The following is a 15,346-nucleotide window of genomic DNA, read 5'->3' as shown; positions in this document are numbered from 1 at the left end:
GCGATGAACTGGCGACTTGTCCAGGGTGTCACCCTGCCTTCACCTTAAGACAGCTGGGAGAGGCTCCAGCAGACCCCCGGGCAGGTATAGAAAATGAATGAATGAATGCATACATTAGTGGTTCTCAAAGTGAGGTCCAAGGACCACCAGAGGTCACAGAATGCCCAAAAGCCTATGCCTATTGTTGTTATGTATATAAATATATAAAATATAAACTGTTCTTTATTACAAAAGTACAATGCAAATTATCTGAACTTTAAATATCAAAAAAATGCAAACCTGAGTAAATACAATAGTTAAGGCCAAATCAAAAGAAAAAAAATGCCACAATATAAAATATAAAACATTTAATGGTGGAAATAAATATTGTCGGATGAAATACAAAATGTATAGCTTTTCATACAAGCAATTTATTAGTATTATTATCATTAGGCTATTCTTCTTCTTATTCTTCTTCTTTGACTGTCAGTCTGCCTGCCTTCATAGGATTCATCATGGCTTAATTGTTACCTCAGTTAGCTGTGTTAGCCCCTACAGCAGACCTTGGCAAAGTACGGCCCTCGGGCCACGTCTGGCCCGCTGTGTGTCTCTGTCCGGCCGCGTGAGGCAGTCATAAATTACACGATCTACCGGTCGATTGCGAAGGTAGTTTGCCTCGATCGCATGGAGAGACAGAGTCGCGAAGATACTTCCGCGGGTCCGCGGGACTTCAGCGCTATTCCTTCTGGAAGGCAGAAGCAAAAAGTTCATTCAGCCTGCATAATGCGTGGCTTCTATCTCACTCAGTCGGAGCTGGGCAGACCGTCCCGTCGTATATGGCGATCGTTGTTTCTGTCGGGTGTGCCGTTCGTTCTCCGTGGGCGGCAGCGAGCGGTCCCGAGTGCATCCTCCGGCCGCGTTGCTTTGAAGAGGACTGACGGCGATTCCTCCTCCCTTTTATTCGCTCTGTCCTGATTGTCCAACTCGACTCACCTGTAAGGGAAACGTTTCGAAAAGGCACAGCTGTCCCTACTTAGATGTCCATCACGTCAGGTTGCTTCTCCCTTGCACATACACACCCACACAGTCTGTCAACACCCAAAGTGCAACTGTCATCCGCGACATAAGGTTACATTGACTTTAAGAATTATGTCATGGCAGAGCAGATGTGAAGTCAGAAGAAGTGACTGCTTCTAATTTTTTGGTTTTTTTTGTTGTCTATTTTCTCTGGCTTGTCTCGTCAAGGATCCGGTCCTGTTTTCGGGGTCTCTGAGGTCAAACCTGGATCCGTTCCAACAATATTCTGATGAGGATGTGTGGAAAGCTCTGCAGCTGGCCCACCTGGGAAGTCTGGTGTCTGCTCTGCCTCACAAGCTGCACCACTACTGTTGTGAGGGAGGAGAAAACTTCAGGTGTGTCACTGCATCACTGTAAAGTTTGAACTTTGTCAGAAATAGTGCATTTTAATTTTCAAATGATTTAAAAACAAATTCCACAAGCTTTTCAAAGACAAAATGTCTTTATTTAAACCACTGACTCAAGACCTCTGAGCTGAAAGTCTCTCTTGTGTTGTGTTAATAGATGTTGTCTGCACATATTTCCATCGTTTTGCCGATTAGAATAGAATAGAACAATTTTATTGATCCCACAGTGGAAAACAAGGAAAAAATTTATTAAAAATAAATAAAATAAAATATTTAAAGCGTAAGAGGAAATACAAGAAATTTTACATCCTATGGACAGTTGGATTATTTTACAAGTTATCCGCATATTTACATAAGTACGTGTTTTATTGCACCTTTATGAAATGTGAAGTGGTTGCTAAGATGATTTTTATTGAGTGCAGCTGAAAGCTGAAGGGGCTGACAGAGGCAGAACCACTCAGAGTCCAAAACCTACGAAAGTGTGACCCTGAGTGGGGCATATAGTATCTCACAAAAATGAGTTGACAGTTGACAATGAACAACAGGTTGGCGGTTCAAATCCCGCTCCGTTCCACGCAGTCGTTATGTCCTTGGACAAGACACTTAACCTCCATCGCCTCATATGAATGAATGTTAGCTGGTTGTCGGAGGGGCCGTTTGACTGCCATGCTTCCATCAGTCTGCCCCAGGGCAGCTGTGGCTACACATGTAGCTTACCACCACCAATGTGAATCTGGTGTGAAGTAAAAAAGAAAAGAAAAAAAAAGTAAGTCAATGTAAAGCGGTTTGAGTGCCTAGAAAAGCACTATATAAATCCAATCCATTATTATTATAATAATAATAATAATAATTATAACAATAATAATAATAATTATGGACTGGATTTATATAGCGCTATATAACGCTTTTCTAGGCACTCAAACCGCTTTACATTGACTTACATTATTGTTATTATTATTATTATTATTATTAATTTAACTTTTCCTAGGACAACACTGAAGAAAAGACACTTTGATACAACGCAAAGTAGTCAGTGTACAGCTTGTATAACAGTGCAAATTTACCGTCTCATTAAAATAACTCAAAATTTTTCCTAGAGTTAAATAAAGTATCTATCTATCTATCTATCTATCTATCTATCTATCTATCTATCTATCTGTCTGTAGTCTGGGTCAGAGGCAGCTGCTTTGTTTGGCCAGGGCGATTCTCAGGAAAACCAGGATCCTGATTCTGGACGAGGCGACGGCGGCGGTGGACGTGGAGACGGACCAGCTGATACAGTCCACCATCCGCTCCCAGTTTGGCCAGTGCACCGTCCTCACCATCGCACACCGGCTCAACACCATCCTAGACTACAACAGGTAGAGTAACACTCTTTTCCTTTGCAACGATTACATTTGAAAATTTTAGTTTTTTCAGCAAATGTTCTGTCTGTGTTGTACTTATGTTTGAGTTGTGTTTTGTTTTCTTTAATTCATTTTTGAGATTCCTGTTTGACTTGAACTTAGATTGTGTCTTCACCTCTGTTGCGTCTTGGATTTATGTTTGATTTCGTTTTGTTTTTTTTGTTTCAGATTTTTTGCTTAAACTTGTTGAAATTTCTCTTCTCAGGATTGTGGTGATGGACCGAGGTTCCATTGCAGAAATGGATTCTCCTGCTCAACTCATCCGCCTTAAAGGTCATTTCTATCAGATGTGTCTTGGGGCTGGTTTGGCATAAATCAATCAATCAATCAATCAATCAAAAAAAATCAATCAAGTTCTATTTGTACAGCATTTTAAATCAAATTCAAAGATGCCTCAAAATGTTTTGTACAATCAGAGGAAAACCAACGGAACCCACAAACTTCAAACTGCTTGCTGTTTAGTCAGACAGTGTGTGTGGATTTTTTTTTTAATTAATATAATTATTCAAAAAATGCTGAATGCTGATTACTGCTTACAGGATTGTAAACAAAAAATGAAAAGCTTGCATAGAAAAGCATATTATTTATTATTGTGTGAAAAGTTAAAATGTACCGTAAGTTGTTGAAAAAGCAAGTGAAAAGTGTTGCGTGAACAACTTTACGATATGACAAAAGTCAAATGAAAGTGTCTGTCTGGTTGAAACCTGGTAGAAGATTCCACAAATTCTTTAGCCACAATCAATAAAATTTCTTTTCAATAATTCAATGTTTTTTTAATTTTTTTTATAATTACCCTTTGAGCCTACTGTGTCTGCTTCTGGGTCGCAACTCGGGTCCCCACGTAACAATCTACTGGGTGAACCATGTGAGCGAGTGAGTGTTTCTTGTTTGACTATCTAACTGGTTCCACACTGACGGTCCCATAAAGTGCCACTTGTAAATAAGAATTCATGACTGTCATCACTCCTGAACATATTGTGAAACGTGTGCCCATATTTGCATATGAGATTACAAGTTAGAATATATCTGTGGAACTTCATGTGCCTTTGAATATTGGGCTTCTCACTCAATCTCTTCCTCCAGTCCGGCTAGAAAGGCACTTTTTTTTTATTATTGAAATTGGCTTTCTACATTTTACCCTTTGCTCTGACAATGGTCCCCACAGTGCAGCAGGTCAGTGGTTTGCCTGCACTTTAATTTCTATTAAACTTTTGGAATGTGACTGGGGATGAGGTAACGGTTGGTGGAGGTCGCTGAGGCGTTTTTATAGAAGCTGGGGAGTTTCCAGTTGAAATTAATAGGGTTTTTTATTTTTTTTGTTTTTTACACCTGAAGTGTCACTTAGGTTTAAGGGTAAGTAAGGGCATGGGCCAAGGCACATTGTCTCAGCTGTTGGATCAGAGCATTTTCTTGTGTCGTGCTGCTGATCCGCGTCAGGGCATGAAGTCTGACGGCTATCTGTCCCTTGACCCAGTGTTTTTATACCAAAGAAAACATGCAGACGCTCCCCGATGTTGTCCTCCTCTGACTGGCTGCCTGGTGTCCAAATCCCAGCCTCATTGGATGTTGAGGCAGCCTTTGTTCCAAGTCTCCAGTTAGTAGTTAATGAGAGTGAAAGGAAACAAGTCCTTATTTGGCAGGGAGCCAAACGACCCATCCTTTGTTCCATTGTGACCTGTTGAAACAATATGGATGCAAGACATGCCTGAGGTCACAAGTTTCTCTCCCCCGTGCCTCCGATGGATCATAAGTTCCCCACCCTGTAAATGATTGGGGTTGTAAAGTTTTATGGTGGTAGCAAAGTCAGTAGTCCTCTGGTCCCCAGGGTCGCCCAGGGTCACCAGTTTGTGAGGGAAGTGTTTCCTTCTGTTCTTTCTTGAGCTCTTTGTGTGACTCCTGCAACAATGCCTTTTCTCTATGAGTAGGTCAGCCAAATGATTTAAACAGTTCTATATTAATAATCATACTATTATAAACAAACATCTAAACTAATTATATTATTCAACACAAACATCTAATCTACAAATACTAATACCCTCAACTAAACATAATAATATCACAGCCGAAAAACTCTTGAACCGAAGGTCGTATAGAATTAAAACCACCGCCTCTAAAACCTTTCCCCATTGGTTTGGCTCCTTTCTTAAAACAGAAATTACTCTCAAAACTGCAAGATTGGCAAAACAGTGTCACAGTTCAGCACGCCATAGCTAATGCAACACTCTTGGTGCTTTTGCCAAAACAACCTGGATTGTTCAGTACAGCACAGTGGTTCACATGCAAAAGCCCACATCTCTCCAAAAACAGTTCACTTATGTGTCAAAATGAAATTTCTTTCTCACATAAATAGACAGTGCCCCCAAAATGCATTGTCCCGTTGGCATCATGAAAGTCAAAATATTTAGATGGATGCGTCACTATGGTAGAGGACCATTGAAATGCATGCATGCAGTCACTTATTTTAGTGTGACAATGAATAAACCTTTACATTTACATCCTGCTCTTGTAAGGAAGGACGGGTTCAGTGTGCACGAGTCATTTACTGCCTGGACGCAGAATGGTGAGGGTGTCCTCCCTGCTCCTCTCCTGACTGCAACTGTCGAAGACAGCTGCACAACGCTCGGCTCAACTCTCAAGGCTGTGACCGCCTGTGACTACTTTGAGGCGGGACAAGGGCTCACGGAAGCACCGCTGCTCGCTGAGAACAAGAAGTGCCGAGGAATGATACATGCTTTCATGTCGGTCTCCTAAATACCAGAAGAGTCTCCAATAATACCAGGAAAAGTTGCTAGATTTGGCTCTAGTCTCTTTTGACAAAACACACACACACACACACAAAAAAAAAAAAATAAAAAAAATTGCCATGGGGAAAGTCGCCAGATTTAGCAAGAAAGTCGCCAAGTTGGCAACACTGCTTTTGACAGTGGTGATGGACCATGACAGCCAGTGGACTTGAACTGTCGGTTGTGTTTGTTCTTTTAAACCAGCCTTCCTTTGTACAACCTTGTCACTTATTTTATTCCACTCAGTGATCAACATAGTTGTTTTTTTTTAATTTCCCTGAGGGAGTCATCCCAAGGGGATCAATTAAGTTTGTCTAGTCAGTGTTTGACACCATGTGCAGGTGGTCATTTTGTTATGCTATAAAAGTTTATTATTGTTATTGTTTAACTTGAGTTTGATAACCGATGTGTGACAAGAATAAATGGACGTTTGACTCATAGAACATTTTAATTGTGCACCTTTTGGAGTTTTTGTTTGAGTACCCCTGCTCTAGAGACTGAAGACAAAGTTACAGCCTCCACGGGGCCCGAAGCAAAATTTGATTTTGGGGCCCTCTATTTCAGCCAATATTGATTGTTGATCATTCACACACCTACCATGAGTTCAATGGAGCTCTGGCAGTGTTGTTTACATTCTATTGATGGCCTGATATGTCTTTACACATGTACAGTGCCGTGAAAAAGTTTTTGCCCCCTTCCTTATTTCTGTTTTTTTTTTTTTTTTTTGCATATTTCTCACACACAAAGGTTTCAGATCATCAAACCAATTTTAATATCACACAGAGACAACCCAAGGAAATATAAAATGCAGTTTTTAAATGATGATTTAATTTAATATGGCACAAAAAAAAAAATCCAAACCTGTCTGCCCCTATGTGAAAAAGTAATTGCCCCCTGAACCTAATAACGGGTTGTGCCACCCTTGGCAGCAATAACTGAAATCAAGCGTTCGCAATAATTGCTGATGAGTCTTTCACATCGCTGTGGAGGAATTTTAGCCCACTCTTCTTTGCAGAATTGCTTCAACTCCGCCATATTGGAGGGTTTTCTAGCATCAACTGCCCGTTTAAGGCCACACCCCAGCATCTCAATTGGATTTAAAATCCGGACTTTCCGGAATTTTTTTTTTTTTTTAGCCATTCAGAGGTGGACTTGCTGGTGTGTTTCAAATCGTTGTCCTGCTGCATGATCCAAGCGCGCTTGAGTTTGAGGGCACAACTGATGGCTGGACGTTCTCCTTCAGGATTTTCTGGTATACAGCAGTTGTCCTGGTCCTGAGGCAGCAAAGCAGCCCCACACCGTCACTGCTACCACCATGCTTCACTGTTGGCATAATGTTCTTTTTATCAAATGCTGTGCCATTTTTACGCCAAAGACCTGGAATTCCGGGATTATGCCAACACTAGAGACACTGTATTCCAGGGGATCACAGCAGAAGTGGAGAGAACAGTAAGATTATGTGCAGTATTGTGGCAAGTGTCTTTGTCTTACTCTCACCCGTGCATTGCTTTACTTAACTGATGATTTTAATCTGTTTTGGTTCGACAAACTCTAATATTTATCTGTGCTGATCATCTCTGTGCTATTGTCAGGCAGGGGATGATGGCAGACTGAGAGCAGGCAGCTGAACCAGAAGCTCCAGGTGACCAGAGAGGATGAGGAGGAGGAAGAAGAGGAGACACGTTTGTTTTGATTGAAATTTATAACTGAACAGTAACTTATAATTGTGTGTTGATTTGAAAACAAGTAAGATATTATTGTAGAAAAAAAAATATTCTAATTGTATAGCATTGTATTTAATTTCTCCTCTCTTCTCCACCCGAGATGATGCACCAGAACCTCACAGGAAGAAGTGTTAGATTGAACCAGATGTTTGAGGGTTTCCTCACTCCAAGAGCACCAAAGAAGAGCATAAGGGACAGAGCTAAGGGGGAAATTGCAAAGTACATGGGGAGGGATTGTTTCGCTCTGAATGGTAATGTGCTGCAGTGGTGGAAAGAACAGGTGGATCTGCCAATGCTTTCCAAATTAGCCAGAAGCTACCTGTCCATCCCTGTAACAAGCGTCCCGTCAGAACGGGTGTTTAGCACAGATGGTGATATAGTGACAGAGCAGCGCAGTCTGCTTCTTCCTGAACATGCAGACCAACTCATTTTCCTGAAGAAAAACTTAAAACTGAAATGAAGCAGTGTGAGTTGAGGTGTTGACAGTTAGAGTACTTACACTAGTACCTCTAAAACTAAAAAAAAGAAAAGAAAAAAAAAACACTTTTGTTTTGCATACATTGTGAGCAAGGAGGAGCAACATCAGGGACTCAGAGGTGAAGAACTAGACCAGACAGCCAATAATAGTTTTACATTTGGTAGCAGCTGTGATTTTTTTTTTTTTTTTTTTCTGTTTCACTGCTATATTGTTTAAGAAATCAAAATATTATTATTAATATCAAAAATTTCTGCTCACGGTTCAGTTGCACTCTTAATGTTATTTGCACATTCTAATGCAGGGAAGAATAAGTTGTGTGTGACCTGTTAACCCTCCTGTTATGTTGGTTTGTCAGGAACAGCAATGATGTTCCCGGGTCAATTTGACCCCGTGCACAAGTCTCCTGAAGATGTCAGAAACAAAAAAGCATTGTTGATATTTCATTACTAACTCCATTACTAACTATTGTGTCAATATTTAGTGCAACGGTGTTCTCTTACCTCGAACAGGTAACGGTTCAATTAGGAAAACTCAGTCGTTTTCATTAACAAAAAAAATAAATAATAATAAATACATTGTGCTGCTAGTCAGTCATACAAATCCCATCGATTTGTAGACGGTTAATTACCGCCCTCTAGTGGACGTTTCCGTTCTCTGCCACTAGCAGTCTGTTTATATATGGTCAGCTCATGGTGCAATTGCGGGCGGTTCGTGTCTCTGTTTACAGCCTTGGAGCGTCTTTGTCTGTAAGCCTAAGTTTCTTTTGATGTTATGATTTGTTTATGTTTAATATGAAACCTTTGGTGAAGCCTAGTTGTTTATTCTGTAGATTCGCTACTGCTATTTTTTTTTTTAAGTCATTAGCTCGGTCAGAGTGATTTCGTCTTGCCGTCCTCGGCGCTGCCTGTTGGTAAATTATTTTTTTTCCAAAGCCGCGTACAAGTCGCTGATGTCGCAAGTGCTGATTTAGTATCAGAAATGATAAGATCACACCCCTCTTCCACGTTTGTCCTCAATAATGACAACAGTAATTATTAAACAAATAAATGCATATTTATTTAAAAACAAACAAACAAACAAACAAAAAAAAAACCTGGCATGCGTCTTCCTTTTACTGACAGGTCGAACAATGAATGTTCAATCCCCGCCTTTGTCGGGTCCTTAACTTTGTGTCTATTGTCGTCGTTGTCCGTATCATTTACCCCCATTATTATATGTTGGGTTCATTATCATACAACCAGTTCCCTTGAGAGCGGCGGCGCATCAGCCCAAAATAGGACGACGTTGTCAGTCGCACGGGCAGTAATCGCCCAGATCAACTTGCTACCCTCTTATAAGTTGTTTCCTGAGCTTATTCAGAACTTATTATTATTTAAAAAAAAAAAAACTTTGCATGCGTCTTCCTTTTACTGACAGGTCGAACAATGAATGTTCGATCCCCGCCTTTGTCGGGTCCTTAACTAACTTGCTACCCTCTGATAAGTTGTTTCCTTATTCAGAACTTATTATGAGCAATTTGACTTTCTTAACAAAGAGCGAAGCCTTAAGCTTTGCACCAACCCTAAAACACCAGTAGAACACATTGTGTACTTTGCCGTAGCTTCACTTTTTGAGGCACGAATGTCAACAGTCGGCAGCAATAGACTCCTGTTTTTTTAAAAAAAAATTTATTGAGGTGTGTGTGTGTGTGTGTGTGTGTCTATTTAGTCTGGTCTTACATTTTCTGTCATTTGTGTAAAGTACTATGTTTCAGCTGTAGTGTTTTTGTTTTGTTTCTTTTAAAAAAGAGCCGTGTAAATAAAGAAGGTTTGAGTACGCACACACAAATTGTCCCATTTGAAAAGATGAAAGGAGCCAGTAATGTAATTTAAAAAAATAATAATAATAATAATAAAAAATAAATAAATAAATAAAAATAAGTCTCCAACAGAGAAATCAGTCTCCCAACAGAGCTCAATTAAAAAGTGGGTACTGATAATAGGGGGGGGGGGGGGGGGGGGGCACCTACATCTGTGAGCAACAAGGTGCAGTGGTTATCAAAATCATAGTCTCCCAACAGAGCTCAATTAAAAAGTGGGTACTGACAATGGGGGGGGGGGGGGGGGGGGGGCGCCTACACCTGTGATCAACTAGGCAAATTAATTACAGCCTTTATATATAAGGGTGAGAATCAGTTCTGAATGAGAGGAGTCAGATACTGAAACAAACAGAACAGAACAGAGCAAACCGGACCGAAAACAAAAAAGGGAACAATGGACACCAAAATAGTTAGTGAAGTCTTGCTTTACTTAGAGCATAATTCCTTTCCGAAGGATTTGACCAAAACGCAGCGACACACAATCAAGAGGAGAGCTTCCAGTTTTGTTCTCAAGGGTAAGTATGAAACTAATGTAAGCCTAGATGTTTAAAGTGGAAAGATGTTTCTCTCTAAACTTTTTGTGATCAATTAGATGGAATTCTTCATTACATCTGCCGAAGAAAACCTAGGGAGCACATTGCTCAAGTGGTGCTCTCGGCCTCTGAGGCAGATGCAATTTTCCGAGAATTTCACTGCAGTAGTATTGGGGGACATTGTGGGGTAGAGAAAACCCACAATGCTATAATAACTCGTTACTACTGGCCTGGCATGCAAGCTGACATCAGGAAATGGGTATGTAAGATTGCTAATCTTTAGTTGATTAATTATGTCATGAAAAATTAAAATTTTTTCAAGTAGTCACACCTAACTTGTGAATAAAACATGTTTTGTACAAAGTGAATTGAGATATTTACTTAGAAATCCTACATAGATTTAATCAATGCGCATCAATACTTTGCTTTTCTAGATTGCACAGTGTCCAGACTGCCAGGCCAAACGTGCGACTCTCAAAGAGAGAACAAAGTACACGCCTATTACTGTAAGCTTGACAGCACAACTGCACCAATAATCAATAATGACATCAATCGAGAGTAACCCTTGTCTAACAATTTATAATTGTATATTTTAAGTTACAAGAACCATTTGAATTGGTTGGGATGGACCTGATGCGCCTGACCAAGACAGAGGACGGTAATCAATACATTTGTGTAATGGTTGATTATTTTACCAAATGGGCAGTAGCCGACCCTCTGAAGAGTAAAACAGCAGAAGAGGTCACCAGTTGTATTCTTAAATGTATATACACATATGGTGTACCTCAGAGACTGCTAACAGATCAGGGGACAGAGTTCAAGAATAAGGTGAGAACCAAACTGTTCATTGCGATATTCATGTGCTTTATATAATGCACCTGTTTCTGTTCATTTGATCAACAGCTAAATCGAAACCTGTGCGAAAAACTAGAAATTAAGAGGAGCTTTTGCTCTCCATACCATCCCCAAACCAATGGTTTGGTGGAAAAACTTAATGGCACCATTCAGAGGTGAGTTACTTACTTTTAACACATTTTCTATGTTGAGACAAGTGACTTTATGAAACATTCTTTTTAGATCTTTAAACATTCTCTGCAAATCTAAGCCGAGATCCTGGGACAAATTTCCACAATGTTTGCTCTGAGGACAAAGAAGCAACTAACAACAAAACACAGTCCCTTTTTTTTTTTTTTAATGTTTGGTCGAGAAGCCAAATACCCTTCTCAGGTTCCCAATGATTATGAGGTAAGAAAAAAATTTAACTTCCAAAAAATTGTGCTGACTACAGAACATTTGATATTTAATGTTTGTTCCACTGAAGGTCACCCACGAGAAGGTTGAAAGACTTCTCAACAATGAGGACCCATTTGAGGGACTGCTGACACTTGAAGAAACCTACCTTGAAGTTGAAAAAAATGTTGAAAAGTCCCCCCCAAAAAAATCAACATAAAAAACTTGAAAAAGGTCAAGACGTGACCTTTTGTGTTGGGGACAAAGTTTTGAAAAAAAACATCCGTCAAGAACAACGAAAAGGCGGCAAAATGGCCCCAGACATGTTGGGGCCATTCATCGTGTCCAACATAGAGGATAAACTGGTCTATTTAAAAAGAGGGAGGTCAACCATGTCAGCAAACAACACCAGTTGGAGCACTGCATTGGACCAGAGGAGAGGATTCCCGCAAAACTGAAAAGGATAGCAAGCTCTCCTCCAGTTCAATGCAGTGCTCCAAATGTCCCTCAGTGCGCTGCATGTCCAACTACAGGTAAATCTCATGCTGCTCACGATTTGTCATTATATTAAAGTATATTTCGGCAGCATATCTGTACCTCATAAAATGTTGTCAATTTTCAGGTGTAAATGACATCTTAAAAGCCAAGGCGGAAGTCATTTGGGCAAAGTACGGCCCTTATAAACTTTTTACAGCTGACTTCAAAACCTTGGCTCCATCCAAAGAATTTGTCAGTGAGGTGAGGTCATCAATCTCTTGATGAGATTGTTGTTGAATGTGGCACAAGTAATTTTTCCTCTTCCTCATTTCCAGGTTTTAAATTGTTTTTTACACTTTTTAGCCAACCAAATTTCTGAGAAAATATGTCATTGATTCCTTTGCCATAACAGAAATTTGGAAAGGCACTGGTAAAAAAAATGAAAAAGGTAAGATTTACAAGTTGATGGTTTAAGTCTGGCTTCTTGACCACTAAAATCATTGTTACTTGCAGCTCCACATCTTGGAATGGGACTGTTTGATTGGAGCAGTCTGTGACAATAACCACTGGCTGCTAGTGGTAAGTGTACAATCTTTTGATATGAAGAATTGTATTGCATAAAGTATACTTTATAGTTCGCTTCCTGCAAAAGGTTATGTGTCCAAGAGAGTCGCAAGCCATTTTCGTTGATCCTTTTGCTGCCACAGACAAACAGCTGACCAAGTGCAGAGACTCAACAAGGTTGGCCATTCTGTCTTTTTTTTTTTCACAAATGGCAAAAGAATACATTAATACACACTTGCATATGTCTTTTGGTTTAGAGCCTTTTTAAGAAGACCCTAGACCCTTTTGGACAACTCTGGTAAGTTGACTGTGAATGAGTTGTCTGTAAGCTTTCAGTATTTGCTGTGATTTTTTTTTTGGATGTACCTCACAGACAATTTGGCACAACTGTGCCGCATATGCGGCAATGAGGACAGTGGGCACATGGACTCCGCAGTTATCCAATGGGTAAGAATTTTGAAATTTTATTTGTAATCCCAATAAATGTCTCACATGACTTTTTTTATTGTTTCAGATCCAATGTGCTGCATTGGCACATTGTGGTGCCATTGGGAATGTGTCGACAAGCCGGAGATGGACAAAGACTTTTTGTGCCCACTTTGTGATTAATTGAATTTTATTTGATTAGGTAACCACTTATAGAGCTCTATTGGAGACTATGATTTTATTTATAATTATAACCACTGTACCTGGTTGCTCACAGGTGCAGGCACCTTTTTCCCCCCCCACCATGTCAGTACCCACTTTAATTGAGCTCTGTTGGGGATTGATTTTGATAACCACTGTACCTGGTTGCTCACAGGTGCAGGCGCTTTCCTTCCCCCCCGCCCCCACATTTAGGGTTACCATCACCTAGAGTTTCAAATCCGGGACATCTCGGGTGGGGGGTGGAGAGCTCTCAAGTCTGTCGACGACGGGAGGGGGGGGCTCCCCGAAATATACGGGACAAAGTGAAGTGCGTCCCGTATCAGTTCATTACGGGACAGGTTTTTTAGTTGCCAAATACGGGACAATCGCGTATTTTACGGGAGGGTTGGCAACCCTATCGAGACCACAGACGGAAATCAAATGAGGTTTTGTCATTTTCCCTAAAAAACGGGACAAATTGTGTCCCGGGAGAGATTTTATTTTTCCCGGGACAGGTGGTGAAAAAAGAGAACATTTCTGGGGGGGACGGGTGGCAACACTACCCACATTGTCAGTACCCACTTTTTAATTGAGCTCTGTTGGGAGACTATGATTTTGATAACCACTGCACCTTGTTGCTCACAGGTGCAGGCGCTTCTTCCCCCCCATTGTCAGTACCCACTTTTTAATTGAGCTCTGTTGGGAGACTATGATTTCTCTGTTGGAGACTGCACACATTTGTTATTGATCAAATGCCTATTTTCTGCACCTTGATACAATTAAATTATTTGAAAATCATACAATGTATTTTCCTGGATTTATTTATATATATATATATATATATATATATATATATATATATATATATATATATATATATATATATATATATATATATATATATATACATATATATTTTAAATTACATTACTGGCTTCTTTCATCTTTTCAAATGGGACAATTTGTGTGTGCGTACTCAAACCTTCTTTATTTACACGGCTCTTCTTAAAAGAAACAAAACAAACACTACAGCTGAAACATAGTACTTTACACAAATGACAGAAAATGTAAGACCAGACTAAATAGACACACACACACACACACACACACACACACCTCAATTTAAAAAAAACAAACAAACAAAAAAAAACAGGACGAAGTCTATTGCTGCCGACTGTTGACATTCGTGCCTCAAAAAGTGAAGCTACGGCAAAGTACACAATGTGTTCTACTGGTGTTTTAGGGTTGGTGTGAAGCTTAAGGCTTCGCTCTTTGTTAAGAAAGTCAAATTGCTCATAGAGAGTAGCAAGTTGATCTGGGCGATTACTGCCCGTGTGACTGGCGACGTCGTCCTATTTTGGGCTGCTGCGCCGCCGCTCTCAAGGGAACTGGTTGTATGATAATGAACCCAACATATAATAATGGGGGTAAATGATACAGACAACGACGACAATAGACACAAAGTTAAGGACCCGACAAAGGCGGGGATTGAACATTCATTGTTCGACCTGTCAGTAAAAGGAAGACACATGCAATTTTTTTTTTTTTTTTTTTAATAAATATGCATTTATTTGTTTAATAATTACTGTTGTCATTATTGAGGACAAACGTGGAAAGGGGGTGTGATCTTATCATTTCTGATACTAAATCAGCACTTGCGACATCAGCGACTTGTACGCGGCTTCGGAAAAAAATAATTTACCAACAGGCAGCGCCGAGGACGGCAAGACGAAATCACTTCCTGGTTTTGACCTCCGCTAACATCTGCTGTAGCTGGGACAACTACAGATGCGAGTAAACAAAGGTAGCCAGTTAACATGGTAGCGAGTTGATCTTGAACACCGGCTGCAAGCGTGTGACTGTGTGTGCTGTGAGTCATTTCATTTCCCGTTTCCACAAACTACGGAGCGGCCAAAGGTTCAAAAAGCACCGTCTGAGTTAATCGCGCGATGAAAAAATTGTCGGCGATAAAGCGGCGTTGAGTTAACGCATTAATAACGCATTAACTTTGACACCCTTAATATATATATATATACATATATATATATATATATATATATATACATACATATACCTATACATATATACATATATATATATATATACATATATACATATATATATATACACATATATACATACATATATATATATATACATATATATATATAAATATATATATATATATATATTTTTTTTTTCTCATTTATTTATGATTTATCGGGACTGATGCCAGTGGTGATGGGGATGCTCCAAACAAATT

General features: G+C 39.8%; 1 protein-coding gene and 2 long non-coding RNA genes across 5 annotated transcripts in view; all 3 read left to right on the top strand.

Moving 5' to 3' along the window:
• The window catches only part of LOC142889672 (multidrug resistance-associated protein 1-like), a 38,710-nt gene extending 35,086 nt beyond the window's left edge, over positions 1–3,624 (top strand). Inside the window, exons 28-30 of the mRNA XM_076028468.1 lie at positions 1,225–1,391; positions 2,570–2,764; positions 3,015–3,624. Coding sequence (XP_075884583.1) covers positions 1,225–1,391; positions 2,570–2,764; positions 3,015–3,123 — 471 coding nt within the window. The 3' untranslated portion in view covers positions 3,124–3,624. The remainder of the gene's footprint in view (positions 1–1,224; positions 1,392–2,569; positions 2,765–3,014) is intronic.
• Positions 3,625–10,064: 6,440 nt separating this feature from the next.
• Positions 10,065–11,318, top strand: LOC142889668 (uncharacterized). 3 transcript variants are annotated; one of them, XR_012926867.1, is made up of 5 exons: positions 10,110–10,444; positions 10,620–10,691; positions 10,783–10,843; positions 11,089–11,195; positions 11,263–11,318. It is a non-coding gene; the product is annotated as an uncharacterized LOC142889668 (long non-coding RNA). The 3 variants fall into 3 exon arrangements; XR_012926866.1 differs by lacking the exons at positions 11,089–11,195; positions 11,263–11,318 and having other exon boundaries at positions 10,065–10,167; positions 10,245–10,444; positions 10,783–11,082; XR_012926865.1 differs by lacking the exons at positions 11,089–11,195; positions 11,263–11,318 and having other exon boundaries at positions 10,783–11,082.
• Positions 11,319–12,725: 1,407 nt separating this feature from the next.
• Positions 12,726–13,272, top strand: LOC142889669 (uncharacterized). The gene is made up of 3 exons (XR_012926868.1): positions 12,726–12,754; positions 12,830–12,903; positions 12,971–13,272. It is a non-coding gene; the product is annotated as an uncharacterized LOC142889669 (long non-coding RNA).
• Positions 13,273–15,346: the final 2,074 nt, after the last annotated feature.

The sequence above is a fragment of the Nelusetta ayraudi genome, unplaced genomic scaffold (assembly GCF_046127955.1).
Source record: "Nelusetta ayraudi isolate G7.1 ecotype Tasmania unplaced genomic scaffold, CSIRO-AGI_Nayr_v1 ptg000023l, whole genome shotgun sequence".
Classification (NCBI taxonomy): Eukaryota; Metazoa; Chordata; class Actinopteri; order Tetraodontiformes; family Monacanthidae; genus Nelusetta; species Nelusetta ayraudi.
The sequence above is the reverse complement of the archived record's forward strand: the minus strand, read 5'-3'. Positions and strand labels throughout refer to the sequence as shown.